This window comes from Harpia harpyja, chromosome Z, assembly GCF_026419915.1.
Source record: "Harpia harpyja isolate bHarHar1 chromosome Z, bHarHar1 primary haplotype, whole genome shotgun sequence".
In the NCBI taxonomy this organism is placed as follows: domain Eukaryota; kingdom Metazoa; phylum Chordata; class Aves; order Accipitriformes; family Accipitridae; genus Harpia; species Harpia harpyja.
This window is the reverse complement of record NC_068969.1, coordinates 81848725-81872626: the sequence shown is the minus strand read 5'-3', so window position 1 is coordinate 81872626 and position 23902 is coordinate 81848725. Positions and strand designations below refer to the sequence as shown.

Here is a 23902-nt window from a genome sequence, read left to right as displayed (position 1 = left end):
AGGAATATTCTTGTTTACTTTAAAAATGGAAATGACATGCATTTCCATTATAATTGTTAAAAAGTTAGCTTTACAAACAAGGGTATTTTAATTAAAAAAAAAAAAAAATCTTAACAAAACTATACAGTGTACAAATTACTGTCTACAAGGTAGGCGGTTCATTCAGAAGATCCTCCTTTCTTCTCGCTACTTGCAGCTTCACAAATTCATTCACATATTTTCAATGGAGCTGCCCACCGGAACATCACCCCACAACTATATTGCTATAATTAATATTTTTGCCATGTCTTTATGTACAGTCTCCTTCACTGCCTATTTTTTCTTCTTAGTCAAGCCTCAAACGTTCATGTCACTCCAGGGGAAACACACTTCAGTGGCACAGCCATAAGGCCAGGGCTGCAAAGCAACTTAATAAAGGCAGAACAGTGCACATAGAACGGGGTGGCTTGATTTAGTCAGAATACACTTCCTGGTGAAGGAGGAGGCCAGAGACTGGATTTGAGTTCTCAATCTTATCTTTTGACTGCTGAGCTTAAAAAAACAACAACAACAAAAAAAACCACCAAAACCGAACCAACAATAAATGAAAAGTTCATTTTCTTCCAAACAGGCTTTTCTATTAGAGAGGCAGGTGGAAGAAACCCACAGTTGCTTAACCACCCAATTCATTCACATGGAAGGAAGGGGTTTGCTTTCTAAAATATTGCATCAGTAAGCTCAATTTTTTTCATACAGGAGGTCAGAGATAACAAAAAAGCACTATTAAGGGCATCCATCTTCCTACAAGGGCAATCATCATTTTGACTATTGCGCTTTGAAGCCTGAACTTGTTTCAGTTTCATCCTGGTGTGCTACTAGAAGCTTAAGGGGGACACCTTGCTAATGGCACTAATCAAGGATAGCCCCACAGCAAATCCCTGTGCTCCTGAACTGCTCAGTATCAGTGGCATGCAGAAAGGACAATACCTATTTTGTTTCACCAGGCCAGAGCCTGAGGTGTACGCTGGGTGGGTCTAGTACATTTTAGTAATATCAATAGCCATGTGCTTAGTGAATGAATTCACTTACTACATGGCTCAGGAAAAGAGCAACACAAAGTTGATTTTAATTTTCTTTTGGTGTCTTATCTTTTTCGGGGGGGCGGGGGTTCTTTTTTTCAGTTTAGCTATAGATAAATCTCAAGGATTTGCCTTTCTACAGGCCCTGTCTCTGTAGCCATTCAGGCCCTGCCTACACACGCATCTCCTGCTGGAGATGGAGGGATGCACCACCAGCACGGCTCCTTAGCCACCACGCGCTGGCCAGAGCCAGAAGGGACTGACTTTGGTGTGCCACTGCCCAGCACTCAGTGGGGCAGCTGTTACTGGAGCTGCACCTCCGGGGCTGGTCCAGGGTAGGAAAACCTCCAAAATGCAAAGGGATGAATTTTCCCACCAGGCTATCCCATATCCACAAGTCTATGCCCCCCTCTGCCTGCACCCTAATAAAGGGATGTGCTTTTCAGAAAAATTCACCCTGTGTTGAGCCATACATCACAAAGATCCGTGGTGCATAAAAGGTCTCCAGCAACAGGCCCACTACTGATCTGCAATATGTGATTTTACTGGAAGTATGTTTTTATTTACATCACAGTGTAATTCCGTGCATTAACAAACTCCTTCCCCACTACGGCCCAGAGTTGTCCCTCTGACCTGCTGTATGAGAAGATATTGCAAACCTCTGACACAGCCTGAGCAGGCTGAAAATTGTAATTCAGATGCTGTGAGTTAACAAATTTGGGGGCCGGGAGGGAGGGGCGGCGGAAAAGAATGTTTTGACGTAGAGGGAAAAAAAGCGGGGGGGGGGGGGGGCAAGAGTATTTACCAGTCAAGCAGACTAAGGGAGACAAATTCTCTGCAGGAGCAACTCTGGAGTCAACTGGAGTCAGTGGAATTATGCCAGCAAAGATATTTTGGCCCTGTACGTGCATTTCTTAGACAAAGCAAGCGTCTTTGTCATTCTGAGCTAAAAACATTTTCTAACGTGAACACTTTAGGATGCAGTATCTTTGCCAGAATGGAAAAGGCTTCATCTCACTGTGGGTCTTGACCTCTTTCTCTCTCTGTCTGTCTCTCTCTCTCTCTTCTCAAGAAAAAAAACCTTAAAGTAAAACAATTTCCTCAAGTCAAGTCTGCCTCCAACAGAATTCATTATTTATTTTTTAAATCCAGAAATGATTTCAGCTTGCACCCCAGGTGGGAAGTTAAAAAGAGGGAACCGATTTGAAAGTTTGTCACAGTAGGCAGAACAGTCGCTTTGCAGCCCTTGCCTGGCTAAGGGTGCACTGCTTCACAGCTACACTGTAAAGTGTTAAAAATCCTCCCCACCCACCCCAGAATATATATATATGTATGTATAAAAAAAAATCCCCTGTCCACCTTTCAGTACAGAAAAGGACCTCATCACACTGCAAAAATAGCAGTACCCACTTTGGTCAATTAAAACAAACAAAAAAAGCATACATTATTCTTTTTTTTTTTTTTTTTTTAAATCTGTGTACTTAACTATAATAACCAATACAGCTAAAAGCACTACCTACATAGGCAAAACTTGGTATTGCATAATTCGTATAAATTTGTATCCCCTCCCCCCAATATTAATTGGAAGATGAAAAACATGAAAGCTTAATAGAAAAAACACCAAAATACTGAAAATATTGCTGGTCGATTACAATTTTTAAGCGGCAACTATACACAGCCATGATATGCTTTATAAATGTGAGATAAAGGTATAACTGTCTAAAAAATCCATGATGTCACACTTTTTTTCCCATCTGGAGTAGAAAATATTTTGTCATAAAAATGGTAAAGATTTAAAATGATAATAAATGCAGCAAAACAAGTGTAGTGATGTCCATTTTTTTTGTGGTTTTTTTTTTGTTGTTTTTTTCTATTTTTTAGATTTCAAGGCAAGGCACGTAATGTGGACATTATATCTTCGTGCAAATTAGGATTACTGGAAAGAGTATTTTAAATTTTTTTTTTAAAGAGACATAGAGGCAAAATGTCTGCCCATGCACATTATATTTCTGTCAATATGTGAAAATTGTTGAACAAGGCTAACTTCTGAAAGCACCATGCAAGTTTTCAGCACCCTGTAATTAGACTTACATTAAGAGTGCATTATTTAAATATAACATATCCCCATCCTGGTATTACCAGTTTGTAAACGGTAAGCTGTGCCCTTGTGACATGGATTTGCCTATCTCTTTGTCTCTATGATGCAGATTTTACAGAAATATATAAACCCTATGGGTTCTTGATGCAACCAGTAACTTTAAATAAATAAATCCTACCCCTCTGTGGAGGCAGCAGCTAAACCAACATAAGTGCTGTGTTTCCATTGATTTCTTTTTCTCAAGGACATGATTTGTCTTGATTTAATGCCTTTTAATGCCCTCAAAAACTGAGGGGAAAAGTAAGTATGTTCAAAGTAATTTTTATTTCTATTTTTAATCCCCTCAATTTAGAGTCCAAGGGCTGAAGGACTTATAGTGATGACCCCTTAGATATGATTTTTAAATTGCACTTGCCTCTGTAAGTGTTTCTTTAATGGGGAAAATGTTCACGTTTTTCCTTTTCTTTTTTACTGTTGCATGAGGAGATAACACTTTTACCTACGTAGAGGCATTTCTTCCATAGAGCCTGTGTGTTCATACTGATTGAAAATTTCAAACTGCATAACACACTAGAATAGAAAAGGCTGAATTAAGGGCCAAAGTTTAATAAATCCATACTGATAACTAAAGGCTACAGAGCTTGTTTTTAACACATTTAGAAATCAGAATGTTGAGAAAATGGCTGACTCACGGCCCTTGTCCTCCTGCAGCTCTGTTGCTGCTGCCTAGCCTTTGTTTTGTGAGATAACCAGGAATAGTGATCCCATGCGTAAACAACAAGAATACTAAACCAATAAAACTAGCTTATCATGCAAATATTAAGGCATCTAGAAAGTCAGTTAAAATATATTGTCAGAGACAGAACATCTATTTCCCAGCGGACTTCATATAACAAAGGCTACTTAGCAGGGGCTGCATTCTACCCATCAGTGAAATATCATCGACCCTTTGTATGTCATTTCAGTTTCAACCATAAGGGAATTAGTGATTGTAAGAGCTGCAATTGCTGGTCTATCTTTTCTTCTTTCTTCAGTTTCTTTTCTCATCCTGTCTTCCTTTCTTTTTTTCTCTTTTAATTTTGCTTTTGTTATTTTTTTTCCCTCAGTTGCTTGTTTCTGCTTGAAGGAAAGGCTCTCCAATTATGTTCAAACCATAATTTGGGACATTTGTCGGCAGGATCGGTGACCTATTTGATACTGGAAAAGGAACCAAGCTAGCCCAGGTACCAGGACTGTTGAAAAGGGGAAAGAGATAAGGAGAAAGAGAAAGAGAGAGAAAAAACAAAACATAAATTAAACATGTTGCAAAAACTTAGAACACAATGAATCTGAATCAGGGTTAGGACAATATTCATTATTAATAGCACTACTTAAGATAAAATAAGAAACCAAATTTGTGAATTTGACTTGAGATTCTACTTCACAGTTTTCTTTGTGAAAATATGACTTATTTGAAAGAAAAATAATTGCGTTGATCTCAGTTGCAAGTAGTGTTACTGCTGTCTTACACTATGTGGCCTGCTTGTTTATGAAAGCCCCCAAAAATTTCAGACGCAAATATATAGAGCAGACACAACTAAACTATACAAGCATACAAGTTACACTATATGACACCACAGATGTTATGTAAGAGCTACTGAAATACACTACAGTATAGAGGTTTGCTCTTTTCAAGAATACAATATAAAGTTTAAGCTTCCTGTGCGATTTCCTACCCTCTTACAACCCAGCAGTTTATCTTGTCTCAGTCCCAAGATCTGCCTCTGAGGTGCGTGGGTCCCCATAAGAAACAGGCAACCTTTAATATTCAAAAAACCTGCTTTCTTTACAGACTTTTCCCAAAAGGTGCCTAAGGAACACTGGATAACACAGGGTCCAATCATGTAAACACTTCCAGCCAAGGGTAGCCGTGAGTCAAGTGTAGCAGCAAGTATCATAAATTTTTCAACAAAACGTCTGAGAAGAAAGAAAATATTTTCAAAGGCAATTCAATGACTTTGGAACATAAGTCATCCTTTCAAAAGCACTCTGTCACTGAGGAGCTTAAGTCCCAGTGGCATTCACATGTTTACCAGGCACCAACTAGTAGTAGGCACCATACCCAACAGTATTTGCAAGATGGATACTCAAAGAAAGACCTCAGCTGCCTCTATTCCGTACCCAGAGCAGAACCCGAGCAGCCTTTTCCTTAGATGTGTTTCTGGCAACCCAGAAATAATGGACTTCAGAGAAAGTCTCGTCAAATTTATTCAGAAGAAAACCAGCATCATTATGTCAGCAATCATCGCCAAACAACTAACACCAGAGCTGGACACACGGCGTGCAACCACATGCCTCCTCTGCATTTCATTGTACTGAGTTTTCCTTTACTAGGTGCTTCCATAAACACAACAGCTTACTTGGGAATACACATTGGGATTAGACTGATAAGCTTCATGATAAAACATCTGAAGACTAAAACCTCCAACATATGTTTTGCGGAGGATGGCTGCTGGAAGTTTTCTTCCTTCTCTGCCTTTGGTCACCCCTCCGCACTGTTCTCTCCCTAGATGTGCAGATGCACTTCTGTGGCATCCGGTGTAAAGAATAAAACAGACCCTTTTTATCTATATTAAATGTGCATGAAATAACTACATTTCACTTGGCAGATTTATGTGATCCTTTCAGTTGCTGTTGTATGAACATTAAAGAAGGAGGTCAACTTATTTTGTGAAATCCAGGGGACATGTTACTCAGGGCTTCTATCTTAAAAATAATACAAACAGCTTCTGTCATTTACTCCTGTTTGAAACTCTTTACCTCTCTAAACCTGTTAATTTACTATTTTGATTCCTGACAATTAATTTCAGGTGGTCTGTATTACACACAAAAAAAGTGGAAAAAATTGCTGACCTGCTTGTCTCAATGAAGGTAAAATTCTGAAGGCAGCAGGACTAATTTTTTTCCTCAAGGAAATATATGAAATATGAACATGCTAATGTATTTTAAATGCCTGAAGTACAAATATTATTCAATAGGTTTGGTTTTTTTTCCAATGAGGTGTATTCCTGAAGGTCACCTGAAAATCTGGGGGTTTTAACTTCCTCAGAAATTAAAAAAATCTTGCTATATTTTCAAAATCTAAGATCAGCTAATAGCTTTAATTAAAGATTTTCCCTTCTTTTTTTAATTCTATTGATTATTACAAATTAAAAAAGAATTCTGTTGTTGGAGAAATAAGCCCTTTTGAAATTCGAGAATCACAGTTACACTGCAAATCTTGAAATATTCACGAAGACTTAAACCCAGTTATGCATGAAAGATTTGTCCAATATGATCTGATGAAAAGATTATGTTTCAAAAAAAAAAATTTCAATACCAGAACCTCATTTAAGAGGTTTAATTGTTTCAACATATTCTTCATATTCCTTCATAATTTGTTTTAACATGCATTTTTTTGTTCCTTCCTCTTCAGATATCAGTGATGTTAAGAAGTAAATTCTGAAATAACAGACAGAATGCAAATTGTTTCAAAGCACACAGGTTTGTAAAAATAGGAACTAGTAATAACAAATAAAAATAAAAAAACCCAAGCAGATTTGTTTGCTCAGGATCTGTCTGAATATATGTTTTACAGTGCACAATTCTTTGCTGTCCTGTTACACAGGATTTACAGTGTTTAGCAACTTTAAACAAAACAGAACACTAACTAAAAGAATGTAAATTTTGTGTGAGGTCAACAAGGCATTTAAACAATTTCTGTTGCAAAGGCTAAATACACAGCTTCCAGGTTATCTTTCTGAAGATTTACAGTGCACTTCAGTGGTTGGATACATATATATACATATATGTGTGACTTTTTTCTTTGTTTTAAAATTGACGGCCTTCTCATGACTACAGTGGGTGAAAGAAAGCGGTCAATGCTGATAAAGAAAAAATTACTATTGGTAGCAGCTTTCTTATCTACTACTTCATATAGGAGACAGAGATCTTGATTTTGTGGAAGGTGCTTAATGGAAATAAGTTGTAGCAAGTGACTAATAGGATTGTTGTTGCTGTATGACCCACAAATTTAATATCGGTATTTATTTAAACCTTTCAAGCCTCCCACCTTATATTACGACCACGACAAAAATGTGGATTGCAAGAAATTCATCAGTGCTGCTTATGAATCCTCAGGGAGTAATAAATCTCCCGCGTTAACACTGTGCAGATCCCACAGGCGTGTCGGAAGCCTCTCGCGCTGCTCACGCAGAGCCTCCCGCCGCCTGCCAGGGACAGTGGTGCGGGCAAGGGAGTACTGCTGGTGCCCGGACAGCTACACGCCGTCTGCACGCGGTGGCTGGAAAAGCCGTCGCTCCGACACATGTTGTCGGCAGGCTGAAGTCCCTGATCTACGTGCAGCCACTGGGCAGCGGCTGGCCCCTCTGGCAGCCAGGAAGGACAGGCCATCCCCTCTGTTTGCTAGCACTTCCTAGGCCATGATCTTCAAGGCTTGACAAGCTCCTGTTGTGCTTTAGAATTAGCCTTATCATCCTGCAGTTTGATATAACTTTATCTCGGGCCACCCCAGTCCTGATACCACTGCCAACTATTTACTGCAGACAAAAGAGGAAACCTGAATAAAAGTTACGGAGGTGAATAGCACTAATCACAGCACAAAACTCTGAGAACAGCTACGATACAAAGAGTAACCAAGAAAATAACGCAGGATCTGCTAAGCTGCATATGTATGGCTGTCTATCCAACATTCCCACACACCCCATTACATTTACGGTAAATTTAATTGAACTTTCAACTACCATATGAGCCACGCTCTGCTTTGTAGCTCCCCAGTGTTCCTACGTGCAGCCAAGCCAGACTGACAGCCCAGAAGAGCAAGGTCCCCTGTCAGCCTTCTCAAACCTGCTCTGAAGAGACATCTGTGAGCATCACAGAGTTTAGCTTCTGCCATAGAAAACATCTACAGTTTCTCTGCAGAGCATCCTAGCAGAAGCGCCAGTTTCTGCTGCCTGCAAAGCCAACTCCGCCTGGGGGCCCACATGGCTGGCAACAGCAGGAAAGGGGAAAACACCTTTCCCTTCACCACACTATCCAGCAGTTTGCCTAAGTCCCAGACAGTCTTTCTGCCCTCAGTTTTACAAAAGCAGAGGCAATGCTGTCTCTGTTCACTAAGTCCCTCAACATGGAGGAAGCCAAAACACTTTCCGTCGCCCAGGACACAGGCAAGCTGGTTGTCCTTGCAGAAGTTAATGAGACGTCCTTCTGCCCACACAGCTTCTCCTTCAGATAAAAAAGCTTTGTATGTGTGAGTGGAATAAGGCAAGTCTACCCCACTCTCCAGCTCACTACACCTGAAGAAATCCGTGAGGACTGCACTGACAGAGGTTACAATATAAATGCCTATCCCTTGGAATATGAAGTGAGACCTCCAAAAAACTGCTCTAGGCTAAGTTGTGAAGAAAAATACATGAGAAGCACCATCAGATACTGCTGTGAGATTCAGACTAGCAGCCTTTGTAAGAGAGTATGGTTTGCAGGACCATCTTCCTGAAGCATTATACCTCTAAGTAATTTCACTACCAGAAACAGTTTTCCCTCACCATAACTAGACTATCAGGTGTGTTATACAGTCATGAGCTCCTTCTCTATCCACAGCAAGTATAACGTATTTATCTGTTCAGATGTAATAAAATAGCAAAGGAAAATTCTACAAGCATCCTACAGGGTTAACATTCTCCATTACAGTTTCCATTACAGTTTTCACATGTTAATCCAATCAAGATTTCTGCCACGATTTCCTCTTAAAGATAATAATTGCTGTTTCAAGAACCTCTGATTAAAATATTACTGGAATGGACCACAAGCAGTACTAACATTATATACAGTCCGCTTTGGAGGTTATAATAACATAAAGAGTATAATAATGTTAAACAATTAACTAAATGCAATAAAAAATAAATCCAATCAGACCTGAGTAAATCTGAAGGATTTTAAGATTCTTATTTTCCACCAGTTACTAGCTTCTTTCTATTACAGCTTCAGAACTCTGTAAGAGTATTTCACCATTTGGAAAGTACACCTATACAGTATTTCCTTCTTGCAGCTTTACTACCCTGTGCATGAACACACTAGATTGGACAAGGTAGATCAGATCATGCCAGGTCAGTCTTTGAACAGAAAAGGTAGAAAAGCCTTTGATCTCAAGAGAAGCGACACTAGCAAGTCACCAAGCAAGGTTCATCTATCTCTTCACCAAGCAAGTGCTTGCCCACACAAGTACAGGGAACTTTACCATTCCAAATTCTTAAGATCATATGAACTTTGGAAACACAATTGTGCTAACCTCAGTGCCCTGGCTAAGTTTCCACTTGTGCACTTCTGCCAAAAGAATAACCACCGCTCCAGCATCTAGTTAATGTGGTACTTCTGTTACCATTCTAAACTGGTATCTGTAGTTAAACAGCTGCCAAATTTCACCTCCAAGGTAAGCATTTATTTCAAGAGATACATTAAGTATATCTCAGCTTAATTTAGGACACCCTTTGTAGTTTAGTGGACACATAGCACCCATCTAGCACATGGAGGAGGTGAAGACCTACTGATCTATGCCCAGAGAAGGGAAAAGGGAATTCTGTTGTAAGGATACTTATTTTATTCCCTGCAAACCCCTTTTTGTGATAGTGTAACAAAAAAAGGTAAGGAAAGATCAGGAAGAGGCCACAGAGCCCATCACTAACAAAGAAAATCCACAGCAGAGGAAGGGCCCAGAGAAATGGTGCGTGTCCATGCTGTGCTGTGGACCATGCATGCATAAATGTTTGCTGCCAGGACAGGGGTAAAGGAGGTTTGCAAACATGCATGTGCACAGAGGGGGCTATGACCAAGTCAAGGTCTGCCTCCCATAGAGCCAAATTCTGGAGAACATGGGCTTTGGTTACCAGAGACCATTGGGTCACCTATGAAAAACTGACTCTCCACTTTCCACATCTACACTGCTTTTTCCCCAAATATTACCATTTCCAGTTTTTATCTGTTAAATTTTTTACCTTAGCACTTTTAAAAAGCCTAACTAGAAGTTTATTTATCAAATTAGCATGACTAAATAATAATGCAGATAATCTTAACTGCACAAAAAAAAAAAAAAAAAACAAAAAACCAACAGTGTAGTTGTACTACTTCAAAAGAAACAATTGGAGGTAAGATGATCAAGAAGTAGAAAAATGGAGTAACCAAGGGGTTAAAGATACAGTTTACACTTGGGAATTCTCTATAATATGCTCCTCCTTCCCTAGCAGCGCTGCCAAAAATCATCTGACAGGAAACATAAGATTAAGTTTGTCCTACCTAAGTGAACAAAGAGTGCTCAGAACAGGCAACCAGTTCACTGTGGAGCGGGAACTTTTCTAATCCTGCTGGAATCTGCAGTGCTGCTCAGAAAATATTACTGAAGTTGTTTTCTTTACTTTAACATCTTGCTTCTGGATCATCTCATTCATTTTGGTCACACTGCAGTTCTTGCTGCTTCTCCCATAAAGGTTAACTTAAAGCTCCAAACATAATCATGTGGAAAACAGACATTATTGATTCCTATGGTCCATTGTTCCCCCATTCTAAGCCCCTGAAGTTCAAGTTCAATCTGGAATTACATCATGTCTGGTTTCTCCTGGTTACCAGACGGCTTGAGACGTGACCACAGCTACAGAAAAAACAAACAGCCTTCTTCACGCTTCGGCTCCCCTATCGATTCAAACATAAACTTTTTTTCGTTCTCTCAAGTATGATTCAAGTATGGAGCATGGTTAATTTAGAGATTAAGTTCCAAATTAGATTATCTAATGGCATCTTAATGGATTGCTGACCCATTTCCTGTGGGATGGCAGCATGCAAGTCTGGCTTGAATACAATTAATTTCTTACGAAGTGTTCTGAAGATGTTTGCCTAGATGGGGAGGAAACATAATGTTCTGTACATCTTTCTGCATTACGGACTTGGGCAAAACTATTAGAGTTAGCAATTTAAATCGATAAAGACCAGAAATCATTAGGCTTTCTTTCTACAAATACTTTTACAGTCATGATACTTCAGCATTTTTGTTCTTAAATTGTAAGGAATTGATATGTCTATTCCGAAACACTGCCCAAGGGCATTGGGGCGGGGGGGGGACGACGACGACGACTGGGGGGTAGAGGGTATGAACCATTGCTCTAACAGGTGTCTGTTTGCCAAAATGTGCTTGCCACAGCAATGCTGCTGTGTTTCTTTAGCTGTGTGTTTCCTCGATACCAAACACACACAAGGTACTGTGCTACAAAAGCAATCGGCACCCATTCTCAATTCCCCTCCTGCTTCTTTCACAAATCAGAGATTATCCCATTTGATTGCCTTATCAGCATTATTATGATAAACCCAGAGTGGTGCTGGGGGGGGGGAGGGGGGGAATGATGCTTGGAAAGCTGAACACCCCTACAGCTAGAGCTGAGAAGGAAATTCAGCACTTTGAGAACAGAGCTCCCCCCAGCATCTCCAGGAACAAGCCAGCTGTTCTACTCTGCCTATGTGTCAAGATAACAGACTGAAAGCAGGAAATGCTAACCTAGTACATTTGCCTGGGTAGTGTAAATGTAATGTTAAAGTAACAGTTAACCCATAAAGCTAACACAGAAAGATTGTTAAAAAAAAGAATATAAATAAAAATACTTGGGAATAAAATTTTATTTGGCAATAGCTGAGTTAAAATGTACACTTTGGCAATGAAAATTTGCTTACAGTCTGTGAAAAACTTGCAAATACTCAACATGCTCTAAAAGACACCCATCGTGCTGGCTTTTATGAGTGGTCCCACTGGAATTAATATCAATGGCACAATGAGTGGCTAAGATTCAGGCTCAGGCTCACGTTACCAGGCTTACACACACACTTTTTCTCACTCTCACTCATGTCTTAAGTTTAGTTGTTGCATATGCTCTTGCTCACACGTAGCAACTGAGACTGCATTTTCCTAATTGAGCTTCACAGATTTTCACAGCTTCCCTTCACCTTCTGTCTCTAGGAAAACAGTTATTATCACAGAACTGTGGTTATGAAAAAAGAAGGGTTATGAAAAAAGAAGGTTTGGGGGGGGTAATGGATTCTGAGTATCCTCTTAATTTTTACACCAAAAAATTGACCTAAATTATCTTAAAAGTACTTGAGAACTTAATTCTATTAATGTGCTTAAATGTTGTTCAAAGTTCAGCAGACATAATAAAATATATACCATAAATGCTGTAAGTAAGCAACAAAAAAAAAAATTGTAGATGGTTAGGGTATCAGGAGCAAAATAAAGATTACTACTTCAAAATACCTTACCAAATAACTGGGGGGGTTTCCCTTTTTTTTTTTTAGGATGGTCACAGGGTGTTTTATAAAAGTATTTCCTTTAAAGATACTAGAATGTTTATTTCAGCTAAGCAAGTATTAATCTAGTTTTTATTATCACTACTCCTTGCAAGCCTTTGGTTTTGAAGAAAATGGTGCACCAATGACCTAAAGTTTTGTGGTTTTTGTTTTTGTTATTGTTTTGTATTACTCATATTCTCTTTTTTTTTGCAAAGTTCAGTCTTTTGCATATGGATCACTACTGTCTTATATCTGGGACTTTAAATGCAAACATATACATAATTTCATACAAAAAGAAAAACCCAGAAAATATATTTTGAAATCTCTGTGTCATATTTTGAAATCTATGCATCATATCTACTATCAGGTATGACAGACAGCTACTAATAAGACAAAGAACACAGAAATAACAGAGGTTTTATCATCATTCACTCTCCCCAAGTTTCCAAGGTGTGGTTCACCAGCAATGCTCCATGACAAAGCTTTCAGCTTGGCCACCTCTGCTACCTGATTTCTGTAGAGACAGGACAGCTAATGCTGAGGCACTGCCAACTTTTTTACCTTCTTGAGGTCAATGATATTTCTGAAAAATCAATATACTTAAAATAATGACAAAAACCTGCTGTAAAAGGTCAGATAGATAGAGTACCATCAAAATGAGCACTACAGATTTAAGGAAATCACACAGTCAAACATTTATCAAACCATTTGGGGGGGGGAAACTTGACTATCTGGACTAGAATATATTTCTTTGCCAATAAGCAACAATTCCTTTTGCAGTATGATCTTTTTTTTAATGTTAGTTTTAGTGTTAGAAAGGCTCACTGCTCCTTAGCCTGCACAGGTATCATTTCTCTTCTTAGATCCTCACCTACATGGGATTTGAAGAATGTTGTATTCCACAGCCCAAATCCTAAAAGCCATCTGCTTAGGGAGAACTAACAGTTTGTTTCTTTGTCCTCCAAGGCTGCCCTTAATTCAAGGCCAAGTAAGTGTAGCCTAGGGCTGTAAAGAGATGCCCATGGCAGAATTTGTGCCCAAGCTCATCTTGCAGCACTTTTGTATCTTGGTAGGGTCAAAGTGGCGGGCAGCACTCTGGAATTGACCTGTAAAGCAGTTTTGTCTGTAAAGGTGAGTGGATCATGGACCATGCTTGTATTCTTCACCAAAGTTCCCTTGGTGATCACCTAGAAATCTTTTCCTCCCCTTTCCTTTCTTTTCATAATTTATGCCCAAGGGTGTTGTGTGATGGGTACTGAAAAAAAGAATTCAGCAAACACTGGAACAGTGGTTCAGCTGGTATAAACTGGCATTGCTTTAAAGGGGGCTTGAGGGATGACTGATTAAAACTATTCAAGGATATTCCTAGATAGGCAGTTGTGATATAATTTTCTAACTCCTGTCAATGCCCTGTGAAAGCAACACCCGTTGTAGTGGGAGAATAAATCACCCCCTCTATGCTGTACTAGCTCAGTTTGCATTCACTCTTGGCAGTACATTGAAAACTGTGGCAATTTCTGCATGATGGGGATTTATGATGTGAATCACAGCCTTTGAGGAGATGAGGTGAATCCATTAGCTAATTTTCCACTGTGCCATTTAATCTATAAGGGAAGAAATTACAACACCTTGCGTTTCCACCACAGTTCTTCCAGATTTTAAATATTGTTTCAGAAAAATTGCAAAAAGGAAAAGTAAAGCAAAAATATTCAAGGCATTTAAGCTTCAGATTTGTAAACAGCACCAATTTTCAAATTCCATAATTACCCTTCCAAGTTGATACTCAAAAACACCAAACCTTCTAGCAATCCCTAGTACAATACGGTGCATCAAAAGGCATTTTGTAGATAATGCATATACACACTCACACTCACACACATACTTATACAAACTATTCAGAAGTATGTGTCCTTTCATGTATACACAAATGTCCAAGAAGTATTTGAATTTTTTCAAGAGTGAGTAGCTAATACTTCATCTGACAGCCTACCAATCCACAGGCTTTACATGTACAACCCCCATTAAGTGTTGAGTGTTGCAGATAATCCTGCACATGAAAGAGATGAAAAACTGATGTATCACAATTATGCTGATTTGTTTACACACCCATTTAGAAACACACACCTCTACAGTTACCATAATTCATTACATACCAAGAGATGTAAAAGATAATAATGTGTAATTTATTAATGTACCAAAAGTTTATGGGTTTTATTGTGTTCATTGTTTTCATACAAAAAGAAACTCTCTTTTGTGTAAATCATTCTTAATTATTCTGTTATTTAGTGCCTTATATCTTACCTTCATGTACATGTTAGTGACCTAAATCTATACCAGCTGATTAGTCAGAAAAGTCTCTATGAATATGGTTACTTGATGTCCAAAACCACCACCACCTCAAACATTTATTGTTAGACCCATCTATACCTCTAACAGCACCATTTTCTTTGTGTTAATCACTAAGCCCCCCAAAATATGACCTTTAATTCTGCAAATGACATTTTCATTTTTAAAGCCTAAGATCAGTATTCCCTTAAATTTACAAACCCTTTGCATTTGACAGCACAGCATTGTCATTTCAGGTTCTTAATTAAGGTAGTTTCTAAATTCACCTTACACTAAAGATAACCTGAATGTGTATGGGAGAAACGTTAACACACGTGTTTTGATCAAATGCTGTCACATATTCCCCTGGAGGCCCTCCAAAACAGATACTGTAGCTCAATGCAACTTTTTAGAGGTGGTGTAGGGGTGGAAATAATTAAAATGTTACCTTTGCCAAGTAATTCCCAATGTATCCTCACTGGCACTGGGGTATAAATGCCTGCCGTTTTGATTCATGGTCCAGTCACAAATCCTCAGCTGTCAATTGAAACCTAGCAGTCAGATATGGATCGAGCAGTACTACAGCTTTTAGTATTTAAATGAATACATGCAAACTAGTATTGTATATGGCAAAAGCCTTACTTTCCCAAGAAGTAACTTTAAAAAATAAAACAAAGAAAAATAACTTATTCTAAGAAATAAATGCCTATAGATTTGCTTAAGATAATGCTACTTTAATATGCTCCTCTATTAATAAAGCATAAAAGAGTAACTAGTGTTTAGCACATAACAATTAGCCATTATTAGATTACAAACTGAGCTGGAATAAAAGGAAAAGTTAATATTCAATAGTAAGATACTTTAATAAGGGAAATAAAAATGCTGTTTTCTCTAATCAAAGCTCTATATAATGTGTATTAAGTAAAGGTCAAATATAATCAATCTCTTGTAGCATGCATTTCGTGAAACATAGAAGACATGCAATTTATAGAAAATCTGCCCAAATGAAACAAACTGTATGTCCTTATCTTGCTATTGAAAAAGGGTAAAGGTATTTTGTAATTGACATTTATTAATCTGGTGTAACTGAAAGTGGTATTACTTAGCAAGAGGTGATAAAATAATCTAATCTTGTGTTAGAATAATAGCATTTAAAATACTTTATTGCATTTTAATATAATGAGGAATGTACTAAATGTTAGCTGAAACAAATTCTTCCCAGATCCTCAAATCATCAGTTCTGCCTTCAAGGACTGTTCAAGCAACCCTCTATAGCTCTGTTTATTTAACAACTGCCCTATAGTGTTAGAAGATTTTTTTAAAAGATGTACTGCTTATTTTTAAGTTTAAGAAAGTGAACTTTTCTGGCTTGCAAAGAAAACATACATTTTAACCTCTGTATAGTCATGCTGTATATTAATTGCTGTACCATTACATATGATACAGCACTCTGAATTGAAGATAATATTGTTGCTGAGTTTAATTGCATTCGATGTATTTGTTTTCTCTATCCATATTCAGTTTTTAGATAGTGCAGGCTACAGCAAACAAACTACAATAAACTATTTTCACAGGAGCACAATTAATTGCAGTCTTTTCCTGAAAAATACAAATGCTGAGGACAAGACAATATTGCAAACCTGACCCTGTCTGGCTGTTAGACTCATAAGCTTCCTGCTGTTAAGGTCTGAGAAATGGAAATGTTAGTCTCTGATGTTTTCATAGGGATTGTTTCTTGTTTGTTATCTAAAGAACTCCAAGGGACCTTCTAAAGGCCATTAGAAGCATGACTTAACGACATGAAATTAAGCAGAAAAGGAAACATGCAGTCAAAAAGTTTGCAAGAGGTAACTGTGAATAATACATTAAATATGTTTAAAGAAAGAGGTAAGTAAATATTTGGTTTAGTCACTATACAAAACAGTATTGTAAACCCGATTTTAATATTGAAGACATAGTAAAATGTCAGCTTAGTTACTCAATGTACAGTAGATGTATTTCTGCTGTAATCCTTAAGAAAGTCATCATCTTCATTACAGATGCATTTTTTAAAGCTTTATAACTTAGCTATAAAATCTCACTTCCAGCTGAAACACAAGACTGAAATGTTAACACCCCTCCCTCCTTCTTTCACAAAATATAAAATCTAAGAATGAAAGCCCTTTGGCTGATTAGAACCATAAAAAAAACTAACATCACAAACTTAGTGTTACCAAATGATTTTATGCACTTAGGTTTAGCTAAAAAATCTGGAAAGCACTTAGCTTGCTATAGAACCTGATTGCATTTGCTGTTTTGGCAAAACAGTAAGGGATTGGATATATTACATTGTAGTAAATCAGCTTCTGCACTAAATCATTATATTCTTCCCACAGTCTGTATGGAAACTTTCCACAAATACAGTTAATGTGTTAAATTTATCATTAAGAAAGCTCCAAAAAGAACTCTTTAAACCTATTTCATAAATGTTAGTAATGACATACTTCCTATTATATACAGTCATACATATCTTAATACATATACATCTAAATGCTATAATGGTAATAATAGAACATGTGCATTTTATATATATGCCATAGACACAGACGCACACATGTATATGAAGATTCATGCTACACCAGACTTATAGTTAGTGTAAACTGTAGAGCTATTCACTCCACCAGCTGTGCCATGCTTGTGGTACTGACAACACCTTGAAGAACTGCAGCTCTGTATGACAACGGGTTCTGTGATAAGCCCAGGACTGCATCAGCTGTGCTGAAAACCACCTTCCCAATGTTAAAAACTATTGCTCCACACTCCTCAGCAGGTTCACATAGCTGCCATGCTGTCTTTAAAAACTAGGAAAACAACCTGGCAAAATGTTTTTTTTCTCCCTAACATAAAATTTCCTCTCCCAAATCACTCTTGCTTAGAGATCAGGATGTCTAAGATTTAAAAATATACTTTTGAAATTATGTAGAAGTATCACTTTCAAAGTCTGCCTCTGCATCCCTCGTGTGTTGAGTGCTTTTGGGGTAAAAAGGCTGGAGAAACTTAAAAGGGGTCTACAATCCCTGGCCCCATTTGATGGAAGAAGATGTCTGTTCACAGCAGCAGCAGGAATGCTGCCCTTGGAGGGTGTCCAGACAGTCCAGTGGGGAAAGCCTGGGGGCACAGACCTGACCTGAGTCCCAAGCTGTGGAAGGATGTAGGGCATCTTTAGGGTACTTTAGTACAGTATTTTGAGTACTGTATGTTGTCTGAATTTGTGCTGAAATCTTTCTGGCTAGTTATAGTCCTCAGAGTAACTTAAGTGACCTCTAAATTCATGCCACAGTGTTAGCTGGAGACAAGAAGGCACATTCACTCTCACCCACAGTAAGCCACCTAAAAGAGTTTCTCTGCAGGACATGTGAAAGGGAGAGGTGGGAAACTACTTGCAGGCTACTTGAGAAAACTTAAATTCCTCAGTTGGAGGGACTTAATAAATAGTCCTCGTAAGATATTTAATAAATGCTGAATAACATTACTAACTTTCTCAAAAATATGCTATGAGTGCAAAATAAATGACCTGATTTGGCATATGACATAGTGAAAACTCTTTCCTAGAAGCCTCTTGGGGAGGCCTGCTCTTCAGTCCCACAGCTTTGCCATTTTCAGCAAGGCAAGTTACCTGAACCCTACTTCAGTTAACACCTTCTGTCCACAAAACATTACCAATGATTTTTTTTTTATGTACCTCTCACCTAACCATACAGAAGAAGAACATGGGTCTGTACTCTGAAGTGGAAAAGAATGCTCAGCCTTGCAGCAGATGGGGAAACCTCCCAGGCAGCCCAGCCATTTCCTGACATGTGGAGCTGCAGCGGTCCCTTATCCCTGTGACATGTCCACACTGCTACACTCATGAAGTAGCAGAGAGCACAAAACCCACTACAAGTGTTTCTCCAGGGAGGCAATGCAACTCCTTCACCCACCTTAGGGGCATCATGGGAAGGGGCCACAGGTCCAGGCAGGAGCAGAGCAGTAGATCGAGTGCTTCTAACTGCCACTTGCCTGAAAGTCATCTGCTTCCCCTCTCCGGTTCTGCCTTCTGTAAAATGCCAGGAAAGTGATTTTGGTTTGCACTTTCCAGTGCTGTGAGACGTACTGATATGAAGTCCTACTCAAGAGCTAGATTTCACTATAGCTGCCTTTTCAGTTTAAACTGGGTGCCTTCCAAGCACAACCATCCTGCAGAGTTTTAAGTATGCAAATCCTATGTACTTTAAAAACCCACAGGCAACAGTTCAATCTTTAATCTAGTCTGAGTAATATTTATGGGTTAATATTTAAGCAGGTTTTGTACTCGCCTATTTAAAGAGTGGTTGTCTAAGACTAATATTCATTTCAAGCTTCTGTGATTGCTAGCGAAAGTAGATACATATTTTGGAAAGTGTAATAGGAGACTGTGCTATAGCTTCTGTTAGTTGAGAAAAGGCCATAAAACTTAACATTTGCATATTGTCATTGTTTTGACTGAAACTTCCTTTAAATGTGTTTCCTTTCCAGCAAGCATATGTGAAAGGTGACCTCTTATCCATCTACATACCTCCCTGGTGGTCATGTGACCCAGTTTTACGTCAAACTGTCAATTATGATAAGGGACACAATAAGAACAGCCTAAGTGTTGATAACCTGTTTCCTGGCCTGAGAAGTTCTGTTTAAGAGTCCACTTGTGTTCTTTCAGCCTTCTGCTGAAAGCAAAAGCAACATCCACCCAAAACATTTTGCAAACAGGTACTCTGTGTTCATTGGACATTTAAGTTTACAGTTTCCATGATGAATAGCATGAAGAGAACTCCACTTTGAACTGTGTGATTCAATAACTAAAGGATGCATCCGGTAAGAACAACTTCCCACTGAAATGGCAGGGCAGTCTGGTGTGTAGGAAATAAAAAGCTATCTAGAGTTTTCTGATTTTGTATTTTAGAGACCTGAAGTGTTTTTTATTACTACATACATGGCAAATGTCTCACTCATAAATGTCAAAGCTGTGTGAAAATCATGCATACCACACATCACACATGGAAAGTCCAAGCTCTGGTGAAAACCATGCCATTGATTAATCAGTGCAAAGACTGGAAGAGTTCACTAGCTCCTCAGTAATTGGGCCAGCATTAGCACAGTTTACTGTAACAGACAGGAAAGTTCTAGAGGTCATTGTCTTCACAGACCTCAATAGATATCCTGTTTATTTATATTTTCTAATTAAAAATAGAATCACAAATACAAGGCTCCAAGGTACATTAAAATTAAATCAATGGCCAAGAAAGAAAACCTGTCAGTTAATTCATTCATTCCAACAGAAATCTTATTATTTGTGAAACAATCTGTATTTGCAATAAATACAAATGTTTGTCCATCCGCCCAACCATCCATCTATCTTTTTATATTGTTTACACAGGTAAAGTGCATGACCAGTATTTCCGCCAATATTCTAGCTTTATAGCCAGAAACAACATCAACCTGTCTCTAAGTGTCTATCATTTCAAGAACATAATAAATTCATAAAGTTGAGAACAGTAACACAAGGAGGCTACAGAAATGGTATTATATAACTATGACACTTCCGATCATTAAGACTTTGTTACTGAACTAATGATCTCTCCATTAAAATTCTTTAGCCAAAAGAATGAACACCGAACTAGAATCTGGCTAGTCCACTTGCAGAAGATTGAATTTGACTGAGTTTCCTCAATTTGTTGCTTTTTCCTCTAGTCTGGGCTTAGAAACCACAAATCTTCAGTAGATGCAAATCAGAGAAAGAAGGGGGAAAAAAGGTGCTCCCAAATAATTGTAAACATTATCCAACCTTTCTTTTACGCATAATTCATTTAAGATGTTCCTCAGCAAAGATGATGAGCAAGCACCAACTACTAGATTTGACTTCATAAAATAATCTCACCAACCACCAATAGTAAAATTAAGAAAAACTCTCTCACTCAGGTACTAGTTCTTATCACTTCCCTTGCCCCTTCCTATGGTGCCCTCCCTGCAGTTACATTATCAATACTTAACAACTCTCAGAAGCTGATGCTGATTCAAGAAAAGCAAACCAAGTGGTCATTAACAATTTGTAATAGACAGTTGGGGGAAGGGGGGGGACATGACTTTTTTACAAAAAAATTAGAAGATACATGTGACTCTCTAGATGCCACTGTAGCAAGAGATATGTTTTGTAACTATTCATGTCACAGTATAGAAATACCTGGCATTTCCAGGCAGGTAACAGGAAGACCCACCAGCAACTCCAACAGAAAGTGGACTACAAAGTTATTATAATTCCTCATTAGAACCTTGTCTTCCTAACTATCAACGTAGCATGCTAAGTAATGCGTGTAACAGCATATTTTTCACAGTATCCAGATCAGTAAAAGCAAATAAACTGCTCCCATTGGTGCTATTATGCACTGTCTTTCAAAGTTTTATTCAGTGCTTCCTGTCTAAATGTGAGTATTCCAGGTAGGTCGTGCTATAAATTTTTTACTGGAAGTTCTAGTAAACTATCAGTTTGTCAAAAGATGCTATGTAAGTGTGTATTGCAAAATGCATGTGTAACTTTTAAATTTATTGTGCTTACTGTAATTTAAACAGGCTACAAAATGGTTCTTTTTAACAACAGCAAAAAGGACTCAACAGTACATGCCAAAATTTCTCATAACCAGAGAGAATAAATCTTCATAAAGACTCCTCCAATGAAGTAAAAAATGTACCGGTGACAATATTTATTCTTGAGGGGTCAATGTGCATTACAGGCTATGGTGAATGTTTAAAAGACCTCTCTGGAACTAAAACCAGTGGCTTTCTAATTTAGAATTTCTCTCCACTAATACAAAATGATTGATTGCCTTTATTTCATATACCCCTTGATTTTTTGTTCATTCATCATGGGCTGCTTTAAAACAAATGCATTTAAAATCTGCCACAAGAAGAGTAGTCTCTTTTAAATTGTTGTAAAGTAATGAAAGGACATAGTAAATCAATCTCATTTCTGCCTTACCAAAGGATAACCTTTGCTCTATTAAAGCTGTTTTGACAATCTCAGTGCTCTACCTCACTTTCTGGGTAATAAACATGGCACTGTCATCTCAGAGAGGCCTTTAGGATTCAAGTGAGTGAAGGTAACTAATTAATTAGAAACGTAAATATACGCACTTTATATATTCCGATTTATCCATCTGAAAAACTTTGTTGTTAAAGTATTCTGTTCTTTCATATGTTTCCAGCAGCACATAATATACCCTAATTTTGTACATATTTATATGTGTGAGCATCCACACATGCACCCCCCCCCAAACACACTCAGGCAAGCATACACATATATCCATTGCTCAAGTTAGAAAAGAATAGAGAATTCACAGCAAAGATGAAACCAAGACACAATTTTTAAATTTACTATACAACTCACTGGTTGCCAGCTGATGCTTTTGAATCAATATAAAGAGACTATGAAGCAATATACTTTAGAAGGGAGAACACTGGTTTCACACAGTGGCATTGAAGAATTTTTCTGTTTATGAAGTGTATATGAGACCTAATTTATTTTCCCTTTCCCCTTAAGCCATCTGGCCACATGTTTTACCATGAAAGGGAGTATAAGACACAGTGCATGTAAACACCAAAGACTGTGATGACCCTCGAGATCCCTCTTGCTTTTATGTTCCTATTACACTGCTGAAATCTCCAAATTTATTTCCATCTACACAAAGCCAAAAATATATAGAAGATACATGAAATAAGCAATATATGATTTACACGTCATAAACTCAGCCAAGAGAAAATTAAGCATGCTGCCACTACCTTCTGGCATGTGACAAGAAGTTTATAACTCTTTCAATGAACTTGGAAGAAGGTGGAGTGGGCTTAAGCAGTAACAAATTAGCAGAAAAAAATTGTGTCTAAAAACATGTAGTGAAAAAAAATTTATTACACACCCCCGAATTAACTGTATGTCAGAGACTTTTCAAAGTATACTATGTAAAACTTCACATGAAATCTAGAAATTACATGCACTGTGTTTAAAAAGAGAGGTGTTGTGTGTGTTTTAAAATCCAATAAACATAAACTGTATATCTTTTAAAAAGAAGAGTGTTATAGTAAATATAGCACATTTCGTAACACAATATTTGAGAGGCTAAAAAAAAGCAATACACCAGAAAATTTACTGAAAAATGAATGTTTGGCAAAACCACTAATTGCCACTTGGTATTTTCATAAAAGTGTACAGATGTTTCCATTTAGGTCTCACTGGTTAAAAAAAGTTGGCAAAGCATCAACTATCTTGAATAAACAATCATCTTTATGATTTTCTCTGAACTCTGCATGTGGTGACCTTTAAAACGGACATACTGCCACCTTGCCCTGGGAGTGGGTAGGGATAGGGAGTTCCAGATGAAGCACACTTCATCTCACTATATCTCAGCAAACACAGAATAGGTAGGTTTTACTGAAAAATGAAACAGGCATGTGTACCAACTGTTGACAGGAACCCAAGCCTGAGAAAAAAATACAGTACAATAAATACCAAGGACTGTTTAACAGCCCTTTTCTTACTGCCACATTCAACTTTTTTCCTTATAATATTTTACATGCTGTTAACTTCAAAGTCCTCTACTGTTAAGATCTAGGAGCAACACAAACACACGTCATAAAATATGTTAAAGTTCTAAAGGGTCTGAATTTATTCCCGTTACTAGCAATGTAACATTTCTGTATATGCATGGCCTTGCTACTGACTGCAGCTAATTTGTTTGTAAGCCATCATTAATCTCGGCTTTATATTTTCACAGTTTGGGTAAACACTTCATTTGCATTAAATTTACAGCATTAATGAGATGTGAAATTTAAAATGCTACTTGAAACATAAATGATGTAAGGAACTAGAACAAAACCGTGGTTTTATCACGTTTGAAATCAGCAGACCAATTTAAACCTATTAAACTAGAAATGATGATGTGTTTCATTGAGGATTTGGTTTTGTAACTCATCTTCCAGAACTAAAATGAAGAAATGTAGGCCTAAACATCTAGGGGGAAAA

General features: G+C 37.9%; 1 protein-coding gene across 11 annotated transcripts in view; it reads right to left on the bottom strand.

The window, feature by feature from the left end:
* Positions 1-1843: 1843 nt before the first annotated feature.
* NFIB (nuclear factor I B) overlaps positions 1844-23902 on the bottom strand; it is a 279147-nt gene continuing 257088 nt past the window's right edge. For 8 of the 11 annotated variants that reach the window (XM_052775661.1, XM_052775662.1, XM_052775670.1 and 5 more), the window contains 2 exons: positions 15290-15378; positions 1844-4388 (listed from right to left, as the gene is read on the bottom strand). In XM_052775661.1, the coding sequence (XP_052631621.1) occupies positions 4259-4388; positions 15290-15378 (219 nt within the window). In that variant the 3' untranslated portion in view covers positions 1844-4258. The remainder of the gene's footprint in view (positions 4389-15289; positions 15379-23902) is intronic. The other 3 variants (XM_052775668.1, XM_052775669.1, XM_052775673.1) reach the window with 1 other exon arrangement.